The sequence below is a fragment of the Tetrao urogallus genome (assembly GCF_951394365.1).
Source record: "Tetrao urogallus genome assembly, chromosome: 5".
Taxonomy (NCBI): Eukaryota; Metazoa; Chordata; class Aves; order Galliformes; family Phasianidae; genus Tetrao; species Tetrao urogallus.
In genome coordinates, this window is record NC_136818.1 from 46,642,821 (window position 1) to 46,661,891 (window position 19,071).

General features: G+C 47.7%; 1 protein-coding gene across 1 annotated transcript; it reads right to left on the bottom strand.

The window, feature by feature from the left end:
- Window positions 1-5,742: 5,742 nt before the first annotated feature.
- On the bottom strand, window positions 5,743-16,730 carry WNT8B (Wnt family member 8B; the record flags this gene model as incomplete). Its single annotated transcript, XM_079535747.1, has 6 exons — window positions 16,579-16,730; window positions 10,092-10,125; window positions 9,074-9,212; window positions 8,443-8,568; window positions 6,735-6,877; window positions 5,743-6,300 (listed from the first exon to the last, which is right to left on the bottom strand). The coding sequence occupies exons 1-6, from the start codon at window positions 16,674-16,676 to the stop codon at window positions 5,743-5,745; spliced, it is 1,098 nt and encodes a 365-aa protein (XP_079391873.1). The 5' UTR covers window positions 16,677-16,730.
- Between the last annotated feature and the right edge of the window lie 2,341 nt (window positions 16,731-19,071).

The following is a 19,071-nucleotide window of genomic DNA, read 5'->3' on the forward strand; positions in this document are numbered from 1 at the left end:
GGCTGCAGTCAGGATCTCTCCTCTGGTTCTTCTTCCTTTATCTTCATTCTAATCTTCAACTCATCTTTTGCCCCTCTGCTCCGATACATGATACAGCTAAAGTTATCTGCCAGCCTACTCTGGGCTAGCTTTGGTTCTCTCTTTCTTCTTCACCCAGTCTTCTTTTCATAAAAAGTAAACAGAAGACAGCTTCCTCAGTATCCTTTTTCCCCTCCCATAAGCTGAAGGCTTGAGCCTCTTTTTTTTTTTTTTTTTTTTCCCCCACCCTTTCTGGTTCCTGGGACTCTCCCATACAGGAATGCAAGCAGATTGGGATGCTCTGTATATTCCTCCTCAGAGCCAGCAGCTTTGTTTGGGCTAAAAGCTGCGCTGGCTGGCCTTTTTCACTTCCTCTGTGTTAGCACTGTGGGCTTATTGCCAACTGATGATGTCTAAAGGTTTCCTAACTAGGGATTTCCAGGCAGTCTTAGGACTTCAGAAGCAACAGAGATTGTACAGGCCCCTTAAAGACCAGCCCAGACTTGAGCAGAAGAAGAAGCCTCCTGACAAAATAGTAGAAATGTGCTGCAGTAGGAGGCATTGACAGGTCCCAAGGACACGGCTGTACTGACACTTTCCATTACTGTGGCATTTCCTCTGGGATAAAGTAAGTGAATGAAGAGTGCCTGTCCTGTGGAAGAAGTCTGGGAAAGCAGATGGGACTTTGGGGCACTTCCATGTGCATCTTTCCTTCTGTTCCTCCTTCCTCACCCTCCTCTCTTTCACATTAACTAGGCAGTGCAGTCCTTGGACCCTAGCTGGGAGCGAGGCTTCTTCTCAGTGTTTGGCTGCAGCCAGCCCCTGCTTCCTCTGCTTGCTGCTTGAGTGATAATGCCATCGTGGGTCTGTAGTTCAGTGACTTACACAATTCAGTCTGTTCTACCATGAGACTTAGGAGGGAGAGGGATCAGAGAAGGAAGGGAGAAGGTACATCTCATTCTCTCCTTTCCGGGTCGAAGTGCCTCCTTGTTGCTGCTTTGTTCTGTTTCTATTACTGCAGTTTGATGCACTGAGAGATTACAGAACAGTGAAATAAAAGCTGCGTTTTGTGATGCTGCTAGTTTTTTTCATAGCGTTGATCTGAAGGCAGTTGCCTGTCACGTCTGACTAAAGGGTTGTTCCTCTCAGTTTTCAGGGTCACCCACAGAGTTCTCAGCTTGGGTTGGGGAGCAGATTTTCAATGGTATGGGGCAAACCAGATCATGGGCTCTGCTGGTATGGGCAGCAAACATCCTGGTGTGGTGAGACTTCAGGCCTTACCTGCTCCTGGGGCTGCAGGGCCAGAGATCTGTTCTACAGTGACCGTCCTCAGCTGTGACTATCCATCTGTGTCAGGCACTAGAGGGTCCGGGAGATGTCTGGAGTTCTCCTGGGGAATCACAGTGGTTTTGGGGATTTTATATTTCACTTTAGGAGTTGGAAAGGCATCAGTAAGTAAGGAGCCCCTGATCAGATCCTCTCCTGTTGGAAGTCACTGTTACGCCACCAAAGCAGTTATGCTTAAATTAGCATGCTGATCTGACCTCCTTTGCAGAAATCAAATGTATGCCGCTGAACTGTCAATCCTTGCTTCTAGTTAATAACTTCTAAATCTGTTGGCTGATTTCAGGTAATCTTTTATGCATGTAAGAAGGCTGAAATGGAACATCAGAACTGAGATAAAGTGGAGAGAATGCTGTAATCTTTCTATATGCTACTAGGTGGCTAGCTAGTATGCTTGTACAGATCAGCCATCAGGAGGCAGAAAACTGAAACGTGCAGGGCTGTATTACACAGCTTGTGGTTAGAGGGCTTGCTAGTAGTAAAGGTTGAAAAAGATTGGATGGGAAAAATTTGAAGACCCATTGCAGGGAAGGGAGCAGAGCTTATGAGGTTTTTAGGGTATTAGAGTGACAGTACATGCATTCAGGGAAAAACAGCCTTTGTTATTTCTGCTTCAGTGTCAGGGAGACTTGCAGAGGTGCACAGTGAAGTGGGAGCAGTTGACAGCCAGTGTTGCCTCCCAGCTTTCCCCTGTCAGAGAGGTGCAGGCTGATGATTAAGGACTGCACTAATGTTGCGACCCTTCTGTTGCTGAACAAGCAAGCAGGTAGCCAGTGACATCCATTTGCCTAGCGAGTATACAAGGAATGTTCTTAGGTGTTTTGTGGTAATTTAACAAACCTGGTAGTTGGCAGACTGCCATTCTGGACTTCATTGTAGCACCTGTGCAGCCCAGCCCTTTTGCTTCTTTAAGTCAGGCTACTTGTAACACTGAGAAGTAAGGATTTTTTTCCATGTGTTTCTTGGATGCCTTGGACTTCAGTTTCCTCCTGCATGCACTGCTCCTGCCACTCATGGGTTCATGCAGAGACCAGCTCTTCATCCTTCTTTTGCTGCGAGTCCTTTCTTGTCCCCTCAGTCCCACTGTTGCTCAGTTCTGCTTCAGGTGAGCTCCATCCCTGAAATTTGTTAGGGAAACCAGGCAGCGAGGTGACCTGCTCAGAGTTCCCAGGGAGGCTGGTGGCAGACCTCCATCTCTGTGGCCCCGGGGCTTTCTGCTGCCTCACAGGTTCCGCTGCTTCAGTTGCAGCAGGTGCCAGTGTGCAGCCATGCTTCCCCCCCATGCGTGCACATGCTGCCGCAGCATCCCTGTGCGGCTCAGTGTGGAAAAAACGTTTTCTGTTGAGTGATGAGAAGGCCTTTGGGTTGACAAAGAACGGGGAGGCAGGAGGAAGAGTTCCCTGGGCTTGGAGAACGGGGCTCTAATCCTGTTGCAGATAACATCATGTCTGCGGGCTAGGTTTGTGTGTGTTTGGGGGAGCTGCAGGGGCAGAGATTGTTAGGCAGTATTTGTTTGTAAAGCCACTTGCTCTGAAGATAATGCTTGCACTAACTTCTATTGAGGGAGCAGTGTGAGTCCCTACAAAGTCCTTTCCCAAAGTGTCTTTGAAGCCAAGAACCCATTGAAAGGAAGAAAGGCCAAGAGAGGGGATTAGTTTGTTCAGCAGCTGTGAATTTCAGTGGGAGGCTGATGAACTCCAAAGTCTTTGTTGGGATTTTTTTTTGTATGGAGCCCTGCTGGAGGGAGAGACCCACACGGGGGCCGCGGCCTTAGACAAGAAGGAATCCGAAGCGGCAGGGAGCTGTAAGCGGGCCACAAGGACTTTTCCCAAACACTTTTCGGAAAAGGTGTTGTGAAGAGAGCGGAGGGGGATTAGCATGTGAAATGACACTTTCCATTGACTCCGCAGAGGGGAGGGGAAAAGGGCCGGCTGGCTGATTTATTAGCATTTTGTTCCCTTTTCTGTTCTTCTCCCCGGCAGCCCCCCTCCTCCTGAAGACCTCTAAAGAGGTTTGGATTGGAAAAGGGAGCGGGGGGTGCCTGTTTGTGTGTCATCTGGGCGAAGGTGACCACCTGGGAAGCTGAGTGTAAATATTTCTCCTCTGAGGAATGCGCCTTCATTAAACCGAAATGAATACATGGAAGCATCCAATCCCACCGCACAATGGCCGCAGTGCCTTTACTGCTCAGGGTTGGGGAGGGGGACCTCTCCGGGCCCCGACCCGCTGCTGAGGTCAGCACATTTTGCAGCTGCGCCGCCGCCATTTTGTCCCGCAGGAAGCGATGCGTGCTGGTGGGGCCCTGCTCGCAGCACTCCCTGTGTGCTCCTCGCTCAGGAAATGTGGAGAAGGGGGCCCTTCCCGCATCACTGCATCCCGTGGGTGCATCCCAGCCTAGTCCCCGACCTGCACGGGGTGCTTGTGTGGGGTGTGGCACGCAGTGGCAGTGGGGGCACAGAGAGCAAGGAGTGGAAGCTCTGCTCTGTGCCTTGCACCTGTCCTTGGGCCAGCTCTGTCAAGCAGGCCCTCTGTGTCTCTTCACCCTCCTGCCCCAGGATGCAGCCCCAGCACGGGGAAGCAGAGGACAGGGTGGTGAGCCACATGTTAACAGGAACCCTGAGAATTGGCTGAGATGATTTCTTTTTGCCAGATTCTTGCGTGCTGTGGAGTCTCTTTCTCTGGCGAGACCTCAGGTTGCCCTGGGTCTGAATGCCCATCCCCAACAACATAGCCCAGAGATGAAGAGGATAGTTGATAACTGAGATTCATACAGACTGCTGAGTGTCTTCCATGGGTCTGAAATGGGTAACTGGGCCCCTCTGCCTCCCTCCCACCTCCTTTTCCTCTAGGCTCAGGTGTGTTGCAGGAGAGAGCAAGCCCTCTCTTATGGTGGTAGGGGCTGAGGTAGGGGAACTGATCAGCTCTTTTTGTGCTGAACAGATGAGCAAGGGGCTCAGTTATAGTCTCCAGAGCTGTAGCTGCATGCATCCACACATGCAATTGGACAAACAAAACACCCAGCTAGCTAATTGGACACGACGGAGTTTTGCAAGCACTTTTCTACTGATTTATTGCATTGGCTATTCCTTTACAAATATTAGCTACAAGACAGGTCTAATGGCCAGTAACTTTACTCTGCTGGCTTCTCATATGTCTAAAGATACTTCAAACAACAAAGTAGAATATAAATTTACAGCCCCAAGGACATCACTGAGGGTGCAGTGAGCTTCCCCTGGGTCTGCAGCTGACAGCCTCCTCCCTCCCTGCCCTCAGCCACGACAAGGGAAAAGAGAAGCATCAGCTAAGTCTTCCTGCTGCTTGCTTAGCCTATAGAATATATACAATAAGATGTAGAGGAAAAACTGTTATGTATACATCACAGTAACTGTGCAATAAATTAAACTTCAAAGTGCTTCACTTTCCTATTTACAACACCATTAAATAGTAACTGACTTTTTCTCAGACTAGGAGGAAGTATATAGTTAGTTAGTTGACAGGTGAGTGCTCAGCAAGTACCCCAGGAGGGGAATGTGCTCAGCTGCCAGTTCCTCTCTGGGAGAAATTGGGGAGGGAAGGTGGACTGTACAAGTGTGAGAGTGTTGGTATGGCATCAGTCAGGGTGGCTGGGGTGAGAAGAGGGGACAGGACTGGTGGCTTAGAAGATTCAAAATAAGCATATAAAAAAGCGAGTGGCGTGATTCCTTCCTAGGATAAATATTTAATGAGCTGGAATCTTGCTGCACAGGACAGCTGAATTAAGCTGTAAAAGGCAGGAGGTGATGCCCAGGTAGCTGGCTTGCTGCAGGAAGCAGTTGCGTACATTTTCCTCATAGTGCAGGGTTTAATAAAAGGCAGCACTATTTTTCTTAGAGGGATTCAATTTTTTTATGGCATGAGAAGTCTTTTTAGGGACTACCACCCTGAGTGCTCTGGTGATGCCATCTAAGTTGCTTTCCCAAGTATTGATCTTACTTGCTGAAAGGACTTGAAGCAGTGTAAACTGTACTAGTCTGGGGAGCAGGCAAGCTGAAAAGAGCAGAAGCTACAGAGGGCAGCTGGTTTTTCAGCTGTAAAACTATAGTCACTGGATAGATAGAGTGACCCTGGGCTGAAGGGACCAAATCTCACCTGGTTATGTTAACACTTAAGTGCCTTCCCAGAAGTCCTCAGCCACTGCATTACCAGGAAATGCACTGCATGGCTGAGGGATTGCAGAAGCTCTTCTGCCTTGTCCGAGCCACACAGTGAAGTGATGTAGGATGAAGGGGCCTTGCTTGGAAATGAGATAAAACTAACCCAGAAGGAAATGGTGCCAAGGGAAGTAGGAAGGGAAGAAGAAGAGAGGAGGGGCAGACAGGACCATGGGGGAGCAAGGGGCAGTTAGAGCTTCCTTTTGAGCTTGCGGCTGGCCCCGCCACCCCCGCTCCGCTCCCGCTTCTCTTTGCGGACACAGAAGTACTTGGTGACCCGTTTGCGGCACTGCTCACAGCGCACAGCACAGCACCAGTGGAACTTGCAGTTGCAGCTGGACACCATCTCAGCCCGTCTCTCCTCCACCGCCAGCCCACAGTCCCCACACAGCCGCCGGCAGCTCCGCTTTTCCCACTTGCTGAGTGCCTTGCCTCTCTTCAGACACTCCCGGCCCTCCGTGCCTAGCAGCCCCAGCGTCTTGTTCTCCAGGCAGTAGTCAGGAGAGTCTTCTAAATGGACCAGCTCCTTCTTGGAGATCGAGCTGAAGGTCTCGGCAATGGCTCCCCGGCTGGCAGCGCTGTTCCCCACCCCCTGCAGCAAGTCCACCTTCAAGGCCTTGTGGTACCTCTCCTTGAGGTAAGTGCCAACCTCGCGGAACTCGGGCAGCTGCAGCCAGCAGGTCTGTGTGGTACAACTTCCTGACACACCATGGCATTTGCAAGTCCGCTTCATGGTTCCTTTGACAGCCTGGGAGATGAGGAAAGAGAGGGGATGTAGGAAGAAGCCCAGAGGGGTCACTCTGGGTCATCACATTTCTGTGGTGCAGCTTATGGATAAGTCTGGCTCATAATTGTGGAGGGGTCTGCTGTGGCCCCTTCTTGTACAATAGACCTGCCCGGGGCGGGTTGGTTGAAGGTCTACATTGGTTTCTCCAAGGTATTCTACTTCTTGAAGAGGGAGAAGGAGGGCAGCAGGAAGGAGCTAGCAGGGTAAGCATGGAAGGTTTGCTACATTAGGACAAATGCTATCGGTATTGCTACCTTGCTCCCCCTCTCCTCAGCAAAATAATTGCTTCTATTCTGCACATGCTCTCAGCCAGGACATATAGTGAGACTCCATAGTGAATGGCCAGAACACATCAGATACGTGCCTCCAGGTCTGGAAGGAGGAAGGGGGCTTACCTTTCTTCCTGCCTCATTGTTGTGCAGGTTCATAGCAGCTCTGGCATCTTGTCCAGTTTCCAGGGCATCCACAAACTGCTTGGAGATGGCTTCCCCAAAGCCCACATTATCGCTGCAGCCTCCCCACAGCCAGCCTTGCCCACCTAGGAAAGGAGGTAAGAGGTGTGCTGCCAGGGAACCAGCTCCTCTTTGTGCTGTGCCCCCCAGGGAAGGAAAGGGTGATTGCCAGCAGTGATGGAAGGAATGAAGGCTAGGGGATGAAGCCTGCCCTTTGCCTAGTGGTGCCTGAATCCTAGCAGGATTCAGAATTCATTTGATAGCACTCCTACAGAGATGAAACTTTGGATCTTTAATCACCTTCCCTCCAACCATGACTTTAACTGGATCAGTCTGAGTTGCAGGGATAACTTGCCTGTTCATAACAGATTCCTGAGATGGATTAACCAACCTGTGTGCATAGAATCAGAGAAGAATCCTTAGAGCTGGAAGGGATGCCCTGAGTGCACATCCTGGTTAGTAAGAACAGAGTCCCCTCCACCAGAAAAACTGCCCAGCCCTGGTACACCTATATGAAGGAAGCCCTCTTTTTGATGTACACAAAATCCCAGGCTGATGTTGGGCATCTCAGAAGGCTATGATATTCCAGTTATCATAAAGGAACAAGGGAGTCAGCGCAGATTGGGAAACTATACAGGAAATTGTGGAAAGTACTTTTTCTAGCCTAGTGTGGGCTTGATAATTTAGCACAGCTGCCTGGAAACACATCATGCAGTTTCTTCTTTTTTTTCCTAGAGAAAAATACCAAATGCTCTGGGAAGAATTTAAATCTGAAATATTCTGACCCTTGTGTGCCTTGGTGGTGCATCATGGGCATTGCGGTTTAATTGGTCTTGTACCTTTTGTCCCTGCAAGGCCATGCCATTGCCTTGACGCTTTCTTGCAGGGAAAGGCAGCAGTGCACCTAATGGGAAGGTGGGTGATTGCAGTGGACATCAAAGGGAGAATAGAAACATGTATCCAATGCAGCTACAGCAGCTTAGAGTCAGCGCAGTGATATTTGGAATTGAACCATGATGTTTTGGACATACACAAGTTTTCTTTGCCCGTCAAGGCTTTAAGTTCACACTAGAAAACTTTCATGAAAAACAAATATGTTTTGAGGAAAGAAATTGTAGCATGACTAGCTCAAATAAAATTTGGTGTGTCATTGCCCTAAAGTCTTGGTCTGAGAGATATGGTCTGTCCCAGGCCTTAGACACCTACAAAGCAGTGGCTGTTGTAAAAACTGTTAGCCAATAAGCAAATTACACAATACTGGGAGCTCCAGCGGAATTTGTGACAAATTGACACCTACAGCCTGCCAAGTACGGCTAAGCAAGGAGAGGCTTTTAAAAGGTTTTGATCATTTGAAATTTGAATTTTTCCTTCCAAAACACCCAAACTTCACTATTGCATGAGATCTGAGGGGAGAGCCAAAGTGGTGAAGCCCTGGAATTCCCCACCAAGGCTGTCCAGTGGCTGCGGGGATGGGGTGAGATGAATGCTGGGCACTGCCACAGCAGTTCTCGCCCAACATACTGATGAATACTCAAAGGGTCTATAGATGCCATGCTGCTTTTCCCAACAGTAATGCTGATGGAATAATGGAGGAGAGCTTCCTTTAGCAGCCCAGGGTTTGATAGTGGGACAACCGCTTGTCTCTCCTTACCAAGCTGCCCATTGCGGGAGTCATCACAGCCACAGTTGTCAAAATCCCCCAGGCTGCAGTTCCGGGTCAGTGTGTACATGACACCTGCAGAGCTGATGGCATGGACAAAGGCAGTTTCTCGGTTCGCTGTCAAGCAGAAACACAAGGAGGGCAAACATGTTAAAGATTTCATGGCAAGACTGGTGTTAAGAACGGCTCCTACCATTCCTGAGACTGAGTCAGATGATGTTTGCAATGAGCAGGGTTGTGTTGGATGGAAAAAAGGTCCTACAGGTCAGATGAGCTTAGTTTTGGCTTGAACCAGATTTGATCCAAACTAACCAGTGCCATTTGTAAGAGTGAGGAAGAGTTTTGCACCCAGGTATCATGCTCACCGGTGGTTATACAGCACAGATGCCCAAATATCCCCATATCTCACTGATACATCCCAGAGAGGAAGAAGCCCTCTCCAAGGGTCAGATGTCTTCCCCACATCCTCCTCGAGCCTTGCCTTCTGCCAAACCACAGCCCAGCCTGCCCCAGAAGAGGAACAGCCCAGGTGGAAAGGAGGCACTTGGGAAGAGAGGAAGAGCTGCTGGGCTCTAACCTGCAGCAAGTGGGTCCCGGTAGTGGTATCCAGTGCTTTCCTTACCGCTGCGCAGCCCGCCATGGCTGGAGAGTTGCAATGCCCGCTCAGGGCAGTTCCAGCGATCCCAGGCAAACTGGAACTTGCACTCCTCAATGCCACTCTGCGCCCCAGCAGCCACACTGCTGGAGTAGATGAGATAGGCCTAGGAGAAAGCAAAGCAGTGAATCAAGATGGGGACAGCATCAGCCTGGTACTGAGGGTCCAGCTGTGCTGAGAAGCGTGGCCCCAGTCTTGCCACGAGGCTGGCAGTCAGCTGCAAAAGGACTTGAGTACCATCTATAGAGACAAGATGTGCACAGCTGAGGGGGCTGCCTGAGCTTAGCTCTGTGAAGTCTACTGGTTGCCAACAGCAGCAAGAAGTGTGTTCTCTGCAGTGCTGCCTCAGAGGCTGAGCCTCCCGGAAGGAGAAGGCAAAATGGAGCTGAGGGATGCTAGCCATGTGAGGAGCTATGTGTAGCCAGCCCTGTGCAGTTAGGGACCTCCTTGTCTCTTCAGTGTAAGAGGATTTGTTTTTTGAAGGTGCTTTTTCAAGACAAACAAAAATATGAGGTGAATTTTGCAGCTGGTCTTACTTAGGAAATAAAGGCTCTGAAAAAGGGGTGCAAGGAGGAGAGGAATCAAAACCACTGAATGAAGTCCTGGCAGTTCTAGCTGTGCTCCTTGGGGAAGTGTGTTCTGCAGGGCCTGCAGCAAATGCTCCTCCAGCTGGATGAACGTAGGTCCTAATGCTGAGCTGGTCAGCAGGAAGCAATGGATGACAGGTAAGATTGGCAGTTGGGGTCAATAAACACATTTCCACAATCTGACCCAATCAGCTTAGAAGGGTCCCAGGCCCCTTTGCTGAGGGCTGCTGCAGCCTGCAGAGCTCTCAGGAGGACATCCCTGGCCCTGCCCTGCCTTGTTGGTGGTGTTGAGGGCAGTTCTGGCCAAAGCTGGTTGGAGAGGAGTGAGAAGGAGGAGCCCCCCTTCCCCCCTTGGGTTTAGTGGGATCAGGGACAGAGATCAAAGAGATTTCTCTTACCTTGGGGCCCGTCATCAGGAAATTATTCACTGACCTGGAAGACAGAGACAGTGTCAGCAGGGAGGGGGTGATGATGGAGGGGCCTGGGGAATGCCTGGCATCCCAGGGCTCTCCTATCACCCTGCCTGACTCCTGGCTGCAGGCACCTCTGCTCCCTCAGCACCTTCCCCTGCCCATACCTACTGGGGTCCTGTCTGCCTGCCCTGCCTCCTTGGCCCCCTGTTCCCCATGGCTGTGCTCTCCATTTTTTCCACAGCTGTTCCTAGCACCCCTTCTTCCCTTCCATTTCCCTCACTCACTGCTCCTTCCTTTCGCTCTTCTCATAGCTGCTAGTTACACCAATTCCCCCATCTTCTCTGCTCCCCCAGATTTGCTTTTCACTAAACCCATCTGCCGCTCAGCTAACTCAGGGTAGTGTTGCCCCTAGCCCCAAGAGATGGGCCATCTCCCTTAGAGAGGAGGATGTCACACCACAGCTTGATCATGGTGCATGTTTCAGTGACATCCCCCTGCCTTGTGGTTCCTTGTTTTCCTGTAATGCCAGATTTGGCTGACCACACTCTCTTCTTGCTGTGCCAAAGTGAAATTTTCTGATGTTTTCCAAGTGAAATATGAAAAAGTTAGATGAAATGTTTCCCAAGGTGCCTGTTTGCATTCTTGCAAAATACTTAATATCCTTATTATTAAAAGAAAATTTTTCTACTGAGAACGTGCTAGGCCTGTTTTAGTACCCAGAGCCTTCAGCTCAGCAAGTTTCATGATTTCCGCTGTTCTGTAGATCAGCAACTTCTATTTCTTGTACAGAAGAGGAAAAACTTCAAAATGCGGGCCATCTTTCTAAATATACTTGAAAGCAAATGAAAGGAACTCTCATTTATTTTTGAATCATGAGATTTTTGCTTGCTGTGGCATGACAACATCTTTAACTCATTCCTCACACTTGGCAATGGGAGGGGAGGAAAAAGCAAATCTCTTCTCATTGCTCCCCACCTGGGAGCTCGATGACCAGAAGGCCCTGCCATGCCTACTGAGATCTGCCATCTGTGGATGACCGAGCTCAGCTTCTGCCTTCGTTTGGGCAGTGGCTGCCAGCTGGGATGGGCAGTGGCCTGACAGTCAGTTGTCCTCACCTGGGAACTAAGGCTGTCCTGTGCATTCTGCTTGGGAGGTACCAGGCCAATTGCACATCAGAACAGGCTGTTTTTGAAAGATGGGTTTCAAAGAGTATTCTGAAATCTGTGCTGAATGGTGTTCAGTCTGTGCTGTGTTCTGTGGTACCTACAGCCTGAGAGCCTGCTGCTGGTAGCTTCTCTATCTTTGCTGCCTGGCCATGGGCTTGTCCAGCCACGCCTGGTCACAGGCCAGCATCCAGTGAGTATTTCTCAACTGGAAAAAATCCCCATGAGCCTTTCCCATTGCTATAGACTTGAGCTCTTTCCCCTGCAACATCGCAACCATATGCAGGATTGAGTTGCAAATTAGGATCACTGAGATCATCTGAATTTCTTTTTGTAGCCAAAAAGGCTTATTTCAGTGCAAGTGATCATCAGTTTCAGGACTGCGAGTGGTGCTGTGATTACCACTCGGGATCTAGAGGATGAATTCAGGTTAGCTGTGCTTGGCAGAAAGGACAGAGCGCAAATCCCCATAGTCCCTAGCCAAAAATGAAGCAAGAGAAGGGAGGTTTATCCTACAGTCAGCTCATTTCAAATCTCCAGATTTGCAAAATAACCATCATGACTGTTTTTGGTGACCCTGGGGAGTGCCTGTCCCATGGGCACCTGGCAACTCTGGGGAGGTGGCTGAGTGCTGTATCCCCAGGGAGGACACTGAGAGTACATAGGCTGACTGAGACCTTGCAATGAGTAATAGGGCAAAAGTTAGGGCATTTACTGACAGAAATGAGGCTCTGCAGCTTCTGTTTAACGTGATGTTCTGCTCACTTTGCTGGTCATATCCCAGCAGGGGATGCCCTTGCTTCTCAGCCAACCCTGGCCCAGCCTTGGTGTTGGGGCACACCAGGGCTGGCTCCAGCATCCCAGCACTGCAGACCACAGCAGGCATTACTGTCCCATGCCAGGGATCACAGCAGAGCTGTGCCACAGTCCCCTCGGTTAGAACAGCCCTAACGGGGATCTCAGAGGTACACCACAAAAAGGAGGGCTGGCTATTCCAGCTTGTTCAAAACCAAAAGGAACATGACCTTTGCTATTGCTCATAACTGAGCAGGAGTTCAGAGAACTGGCTTGCAAAGTTGTTCTTTGGCAAGTCCACCAAGTATCTACTAATACAGTTTATGGGGGGAAAGTCTCCCCTGGGCCTCAGTGGGAGGGAGGAAGCCATGTCCAGGGCACAGTGTGAGAGCAGCACACCCTTCCCCTTTGTTTTGGGCCCAGCTGTCCTTCAGCCCCACTGGGTGCTTTCACATGGAGATGGTGGCTGTTTTGCAGAAAAATTTTCCTCTGGGAGCCACTTCTGCATTGTATAACTAATTAAATATTTCCTGGGAACTGGTGAGATGGCATCTGCAGCTGAGTGATTGGAGCAACAGTAACCCAAATCACACAGGGGCATGAGCCGGGGCTTTTCAGACTGTGTGAGCTCTGCGGGTCCCCATCCTAGCACGACTGGGTAGCAGCACGAACAAGTTATTTTCCGTCTGGTTTCCCTCCTGCCCTTTGCCTTGTTCTTAAGAGCTTTGCCGTGGAGACCATGCTAACTTAAGTGCTCACAGTGATGTCAGTGTGAATCTAAGGCCCTGGTAGCAGCTGTGAGAAAATTCTACTGAAATGGCCTTGTGTTGGGAAGATCTAGAGAATTATAAGTCGTCTTATATAGCTTTTCTGACCAAAACAACAAATACATCCAATCTGCACTGATTCTCACTTCGTTAATAGGAAAAGGTAAATTCATCATGTGCAAGAAGTATTTATTTTAAGTTGGCTTCATTTTGGACTGGGAACACGTGAGAAGCTGCAGGAGTAGCTTTAGGAGAGGATGGTAATGCACAATTCAGGGTTAACCGAAAACCAGTCTGCTAGCAGGCACTGGGTGCCATAACTGCACTGCAGCAATGTATCTGTTCCTCCCAGGATAAACCTTCAGCTTCACAAAAGGGCCAAGTTCAGGATACACCAATTCCTGATCTGCAGCTGAGCAAATGGTACAGTAGCAATTTCCCAGCAGGATATTCTCAATGTTTTTATTAAGTCAGAGAGACAGAAGGCGCTTTCCCGGAGCCCTCCGATCAGCCGGCAGGCATGCTGCTGGGTGGCTTGCAGGGCTTAGAGAAGCAAAGAGTTCATTCAGACCGGTAAGCTTAGCCCCTCCATTTAACTCTTGCAGCTACAAGTGGATTCAAGAGAAGGGACGATGGGGCAGTTTGAATACCTATTGCAAAATGGGCCAGTGTATATCTGGAAAGCATCTGGAAGTTTTCTTATTTATATTGAAATGGAACGAAATGTGGTAATGGAGACAGACTGTGAATTTTGTCCCTGTGCCTGTGGTCTAGCTAAGAAAAATGTGTCTCTTTGCTGAATATCTAGTGGGACAGAGAGCAATTAAGTTACTTGTTCCACAGAAGTAGCACAATGCTGGAAATGGCCCTAGAACAATCTCTGCAAAGAAAATCACTGTGAAAAAGAATCTCTCTTCATCTTTGTCTCTGCAATGTAATTATTTTTCTCAATAATTATCTATATCGCCAAATGAAGCAGAATGTAATCCAAGGCTCAGTAGCTGGCTGCGTCTGCACCCAGCCCAATTCCCACGGCTTCACTGTCACCGCACAGATTTACAACTTGCTGAAATCACACACCCAACAGGAAACTCCTGAAATGATTCTCTTCTTCTGCACAGCTTACAGCTTCTAGCTACCTGATGCTCTTTCCCTGCACTTTCAGACTGCAGGACAGCATGACACGAGCAACAGTGGAGCAGAAGCAGACTCGGCGGGCAGGGAGAGCAGTTCTGAGTGCCGCAGCTGCCCTGGGTCCATGCAGTGCCCTGGGCATGGTATGATCCCTTCCACTGCTCTGCTCATCTGGGAAAAGCAGACATGGGGCAAAGCAGGCTTCATTGAGTCAGGTACTAGGAAACTATTTCAAAGCTAATGCATAGCTATAGCAGGGGCTCTCTATTGCATCCTATTGAACCCAACAGCAAACAACTCTGCCAAGCAGCTGTTGCATTATATTTTACACATATCAAATGCTAATAAACCTCTGACAATTTCTACTCATGCACGACTTCACCCAATAACAGCATCCTGCTCCTCACTTCTATGTCAAGTCTCCCATTAAGGAACTTAAGATACCCGATCACCCACTCACACTACCTTGCTGCTGATTCAGTTTTCTCTCTCTAGAGCTGTATTTAGATCTGCCATTATCTTACACTTCTGTATTTCACTACAGTTTCGCATTGGATCTGAATTTCACCCTCAAGTTATTAGAAAACCAGTGATATCAGAAATCAGGGACAAACCCACAGATGTAGTTAAAAACAAAACAAAACAAACCCAAAAACATTTAGAAGCAAGTTTCTAAAATAAAGGCTGTTATATTATTCCCATAAGCGAGGAAACTGGGAGGCAACTCGTTAAGGAGGGCTTTACATTTTTTTACTTAATTTTTCTCTGTTTCATTATATTTATTAATTTTATTTTTAGTTCTTAAATACAACTCTGATACTTTGGCAGTCTACAAGCGTGCTGATACGAAGGAATCTAATCCCCACCCAGAGAAGGAAAGCAGCACAATATATAAAAAGCATTTTACTGCTGATCTAAATACTTTCCTCTGTTTTGTGATGAAATCACAGGAAATAGTATGTATGTATATATATATATATGTATATATATATATATATATAGTTGCATTTTAAGCAGCTGGATATCAGATAATGATAAACAGCAAAAAATGCAAACAGGATTATTGCATGATTCCCATGAACTTTTCTTTTTCTCTGTGAGAGTTAAGAGACAGGGTCTGAAATAAGATAATTTCAAATGAAGTTTGCAGTTTTCCTTTCTCTTGGGAAACTCTGACCTAGGAGATGGACACTATCTTGAGTTACAAATTTTTCCCTGAGATAAAACCTTCTGAAAGGCAAGCGGGGCATTTAAATATTCCATTCCCAGTGAAAATGTCTGGGATTTTTGCATTTAACTTTGATCACTTTGATGCTCTGAAAATCCACACCCTTAGAGCTTTTTCTAACAAATGTTGATTTATTTTCTCTTTTAATGTATTTTAAGTCCATTTATGTTGAGGAAAGCAAGGGATATATACAGGCAGAAGGGAAAAAATGACATAAATCCTGCATGAGTTTCTGCAATGCCCAGCCTCTCTGCATAACAGATATCCCCTTCCCTCAGGAAGGAAAATTTATCTCGAGTTTGCTATTGTATAATATTTTGAAATACACAGGGGAGGAGAAGACCTCTGAGAGAACGGAGATTTAACTCCCACCCTAACAGGAATGAGTTCCCATTTAGTCTTGAGTTTCTGTAATTTTGGTTATTCCGTCCACAGTAAGAATGCCATAGAACTGTTATGGGAGATGCAGGGAATTTTTGTAATTGAATGGGAAAAGCCTTTCCTTGAGATAAGTCTGTGACCCACTGAGCAAATTCCCCAGGGCATCACAGAAGGGCAGAATAAAGTTTAGGTACTCAGTAGAAATCACACATGAACAAAAATATCTACAGAAACAAATCATTTGAATCCATCTCCATTTGAGCATCGGCTAGATACACTAAATAAGGGATGACAGTAGAACTGATGCAAACATAATCTCTTTCTGTTCACCCTATAATAGATTTCTGGTGATAAAATAAAGCAACTCTGAGGATGAGAAGTAGGGCATTGGGAGCGCAGATCTGTACAGATTGCTCTGCCGAGACCCAGCTGGTTGGAAACCAAACTGTAGCAAAAGCTTCTCCCCGGCAAACCATAATACACGAATTTCAGATGCATGTAATCCTGACCCTGTGCCTGTCGGGGAGTCGGGTCTCAGGCTGTTCTCATGGAGTGATGCTCACACACATCGAGCTTATCCCTGCTGTCTCTGAGCTCTTAATCAGGGACTGTCCTCTCCTGGGAGAATGAGAGAAGCCCCATTTGATTTGATTAAGACAAGACTCACACAGACAGTGAGCCTTCAGAAAAGCAGAAATAGCTGCCTGTCCCAATGGGTACCTTCCCAAGGGGTAGGTCTTCTACATCTGCTCTAGGGGCATCTGCTGTAATTTACCCCAGATTAGGATTTGTCCCATAGAAGGGGGAAGAAGAGGAAATCTCTGCTTAGATTGAGCTTTTCTGCCAGTGGTTCTCTTGGAACTTAGCTAAGTGTCCGGTCCCACAAAAGACCAGAATTGAGCTAATGGAAAGAGGAATATTTAGGAAGCTGAGGAGGAATATCCTTAGGGTCTCCAGGAAGGGCACCTGCCTGCCACACAGACTGGGGTGCTCCCAATACTCACCAGGCACAGCAGGGCTGGAAGAAGGGAGTGAGAAGGAAGATGCCCAGATAAGGGTCCATGTGAAATATAAAATCCAAATAAAGAGGGAGAAATGACATCCTAAAAAAAGACAAAAACAACAACAACAAAAAAAAAAACAAAAAACAAAAAACCACCAACCAACAAAATTGGGTACCAACACTGAGGGGGAAAAAAAAAAAAGAAAAAAAATATAAAAGAAAAAAAAAACCCACAGTAAAATTAGGGAACGGATGGAGTTATTTTCCACCCAGTGCTGCTGGTGTGATGAAGAAGCGTATGCCCCCTGAATCCCAACTTCTGTGAAGGTTAACCAATCCTAAAGTAAGAGCTAAAGGGGGTTGGTGAAATGAAGCCGCAGAACTTCCTAAGAAGAGATTATCTACTTAATTAAAGATTTTTTTTTCCTAAGACCTTCAGCCAATCAGAACTCAAGTGCCAGAGAGAGATTGAACTGATGAAAAGAACACCCCAGGTTCCTCGAAGACAAATGCACCAAGAAAGGGATAAGAGGGAGGGAAAAGGGGGGAAAAAGGAGAGAGAAAGAAAAAGAGAGAGAGGGAGAAAGAAAAAGACAGCAAATCCCTTAAATCAATCACTAGACTCAATCTCCATCAGCACTGCCCTGCCCCTCCATCCCCCCCAGGGCAGTGGGAAGGGCTGCCGAGTGCCCTCACCTCCTCCTGCCAACATCTGGATGCTCCCAGCTGTGTTGGGACCAGCCCACCATGCCTCACGTTAGGAGACAGATAAGCAAATACCATCCCTGCCTCAGTCTCCCCCAGAAGAGTAAGGGGAATCAGTGCCTGTTCCCACTTCCATCTGTTCCTCCCTCATCATGGTGACCTATCCCAAACCAAGACCCAAGCCATTCTATAGTTCTACAGTCCTATGAATTTTAGCAGGGCAGCCAGCTCATCCCTCCTGGCCATAGAGGACATGTTACTGCCACATTGCCACTCCTACTGGCCCCAGGCCAGCGGGACCACTCTTACTCATCACCTTTTCCTGGGCCCTAGGAGCATCATCTGCACTAGCTCATGTTCACATCCCAATGCCCTATGGAATCTGTTGAGGAGGTTGGTTAGCTTCCATAAGGACACTAGCAGACAGCTCCATGCTATTCTCTTCCCTGTGCCCATGGCAAAACTAGCAACATTGCCATGCAGCCTGCCCTCAAGTCCTTTCATGCCTTGAGCCACGTGCTTTCTCCTGAATGTGAGCTGCACATTCTCCATCTTTCACAACTGTGGACACAGCTGTGGACATGGTCAGCCAAACCACGTACTGAGAACCACCAAACTTGTTTCACCTAGGGAACAACTGCAAGGCAGAAGAGCTGGACTAGCCTAGGGTGAGGATGTTGCCAAGCTCCTAAAATGTGAAGATTCCCCTAGCTGGTGGCTCTGTCTACACATCCAGCAGAGATGTGTGCTCAGCCAGACCTTGGACACAGTAAATGGCCTGCAGGCAGAGCACTACCTTTGCCCCTAGCACTGCCAGGGTGGCTTGACTGTTTGCAAGCACCCAGGAGAAACAAAAAATGCAGCCACCTCAGCTTATTCCAGGACCAGCTGTGTCTGCCAGCTGCCTCCTAGTACTGCCAGGATGGCAGTATTTGTACTAATTAAAGCCCTACCAGTTCCTGAAGCTAAGAGCATTTTAAAAGATAAGTTGTTACATCCACTGAGAAAAAAATCTGAAAGTATGTCTTGTAGAGGCTGAAGCCCTAGAAACTGAAAGGTAAGGGTGATAAGCTCAATTATTATTTTGATGCTGTAATGTTGTGCACAATGTGTTGGGTTTGGAGGTTTGATTTATGATTCTGAAGGGGTTTGCTTCTGCAGGGGAGAAGGAAATACTGTTGCCATCAGTTTTCAAAATGTGCTTTGTACTTGGTAAACGTTTCTGATGGTAGGTACTTCTTATGAGTGTCCAAATGCTTGTTTCTGTGCTCTTGAACAGGATTTTCTCATTCCTTGGGTCCAGCAACAGCATTTTGAAATCAGGTTAAACTTCAGATACATTTTGACCAACTGGAAAGGAGGGTCTGCGGGGGTGAGCTATTGTTATTTGCTTCATGGCAAATTAAGTAAGAGGATTGCAGAAAGGAGGAAAAAAACAAACTGGTAAATGCAAAACAAAGATTATATTTTTATGATCAGGCTGTCCCAGGAGGCAGGCAGGCTTTCCCCCAAGTTCATATAACAAGGAGCACAGGGTGCTTCAGAGCCAGCAGCCTTCCCGGTCTGTTTCTGATTTCCATTAAATGCAATAGTAACTTTCCCATAAATAAGCTTTTTCCTCAAGCCAAAGAGACTGGAGGCAACACCTGACACAAAACAGACCCAAACATGTTTCAAAGCACTTAATTACAGTTCTCAAAGGCTGTATAATGGAACCTATGAAGTACTCACTAAAGAAATGGGATTTGAAATTGTTTTATAATGTTCTCAAAATGTTGTTGTTTTTACC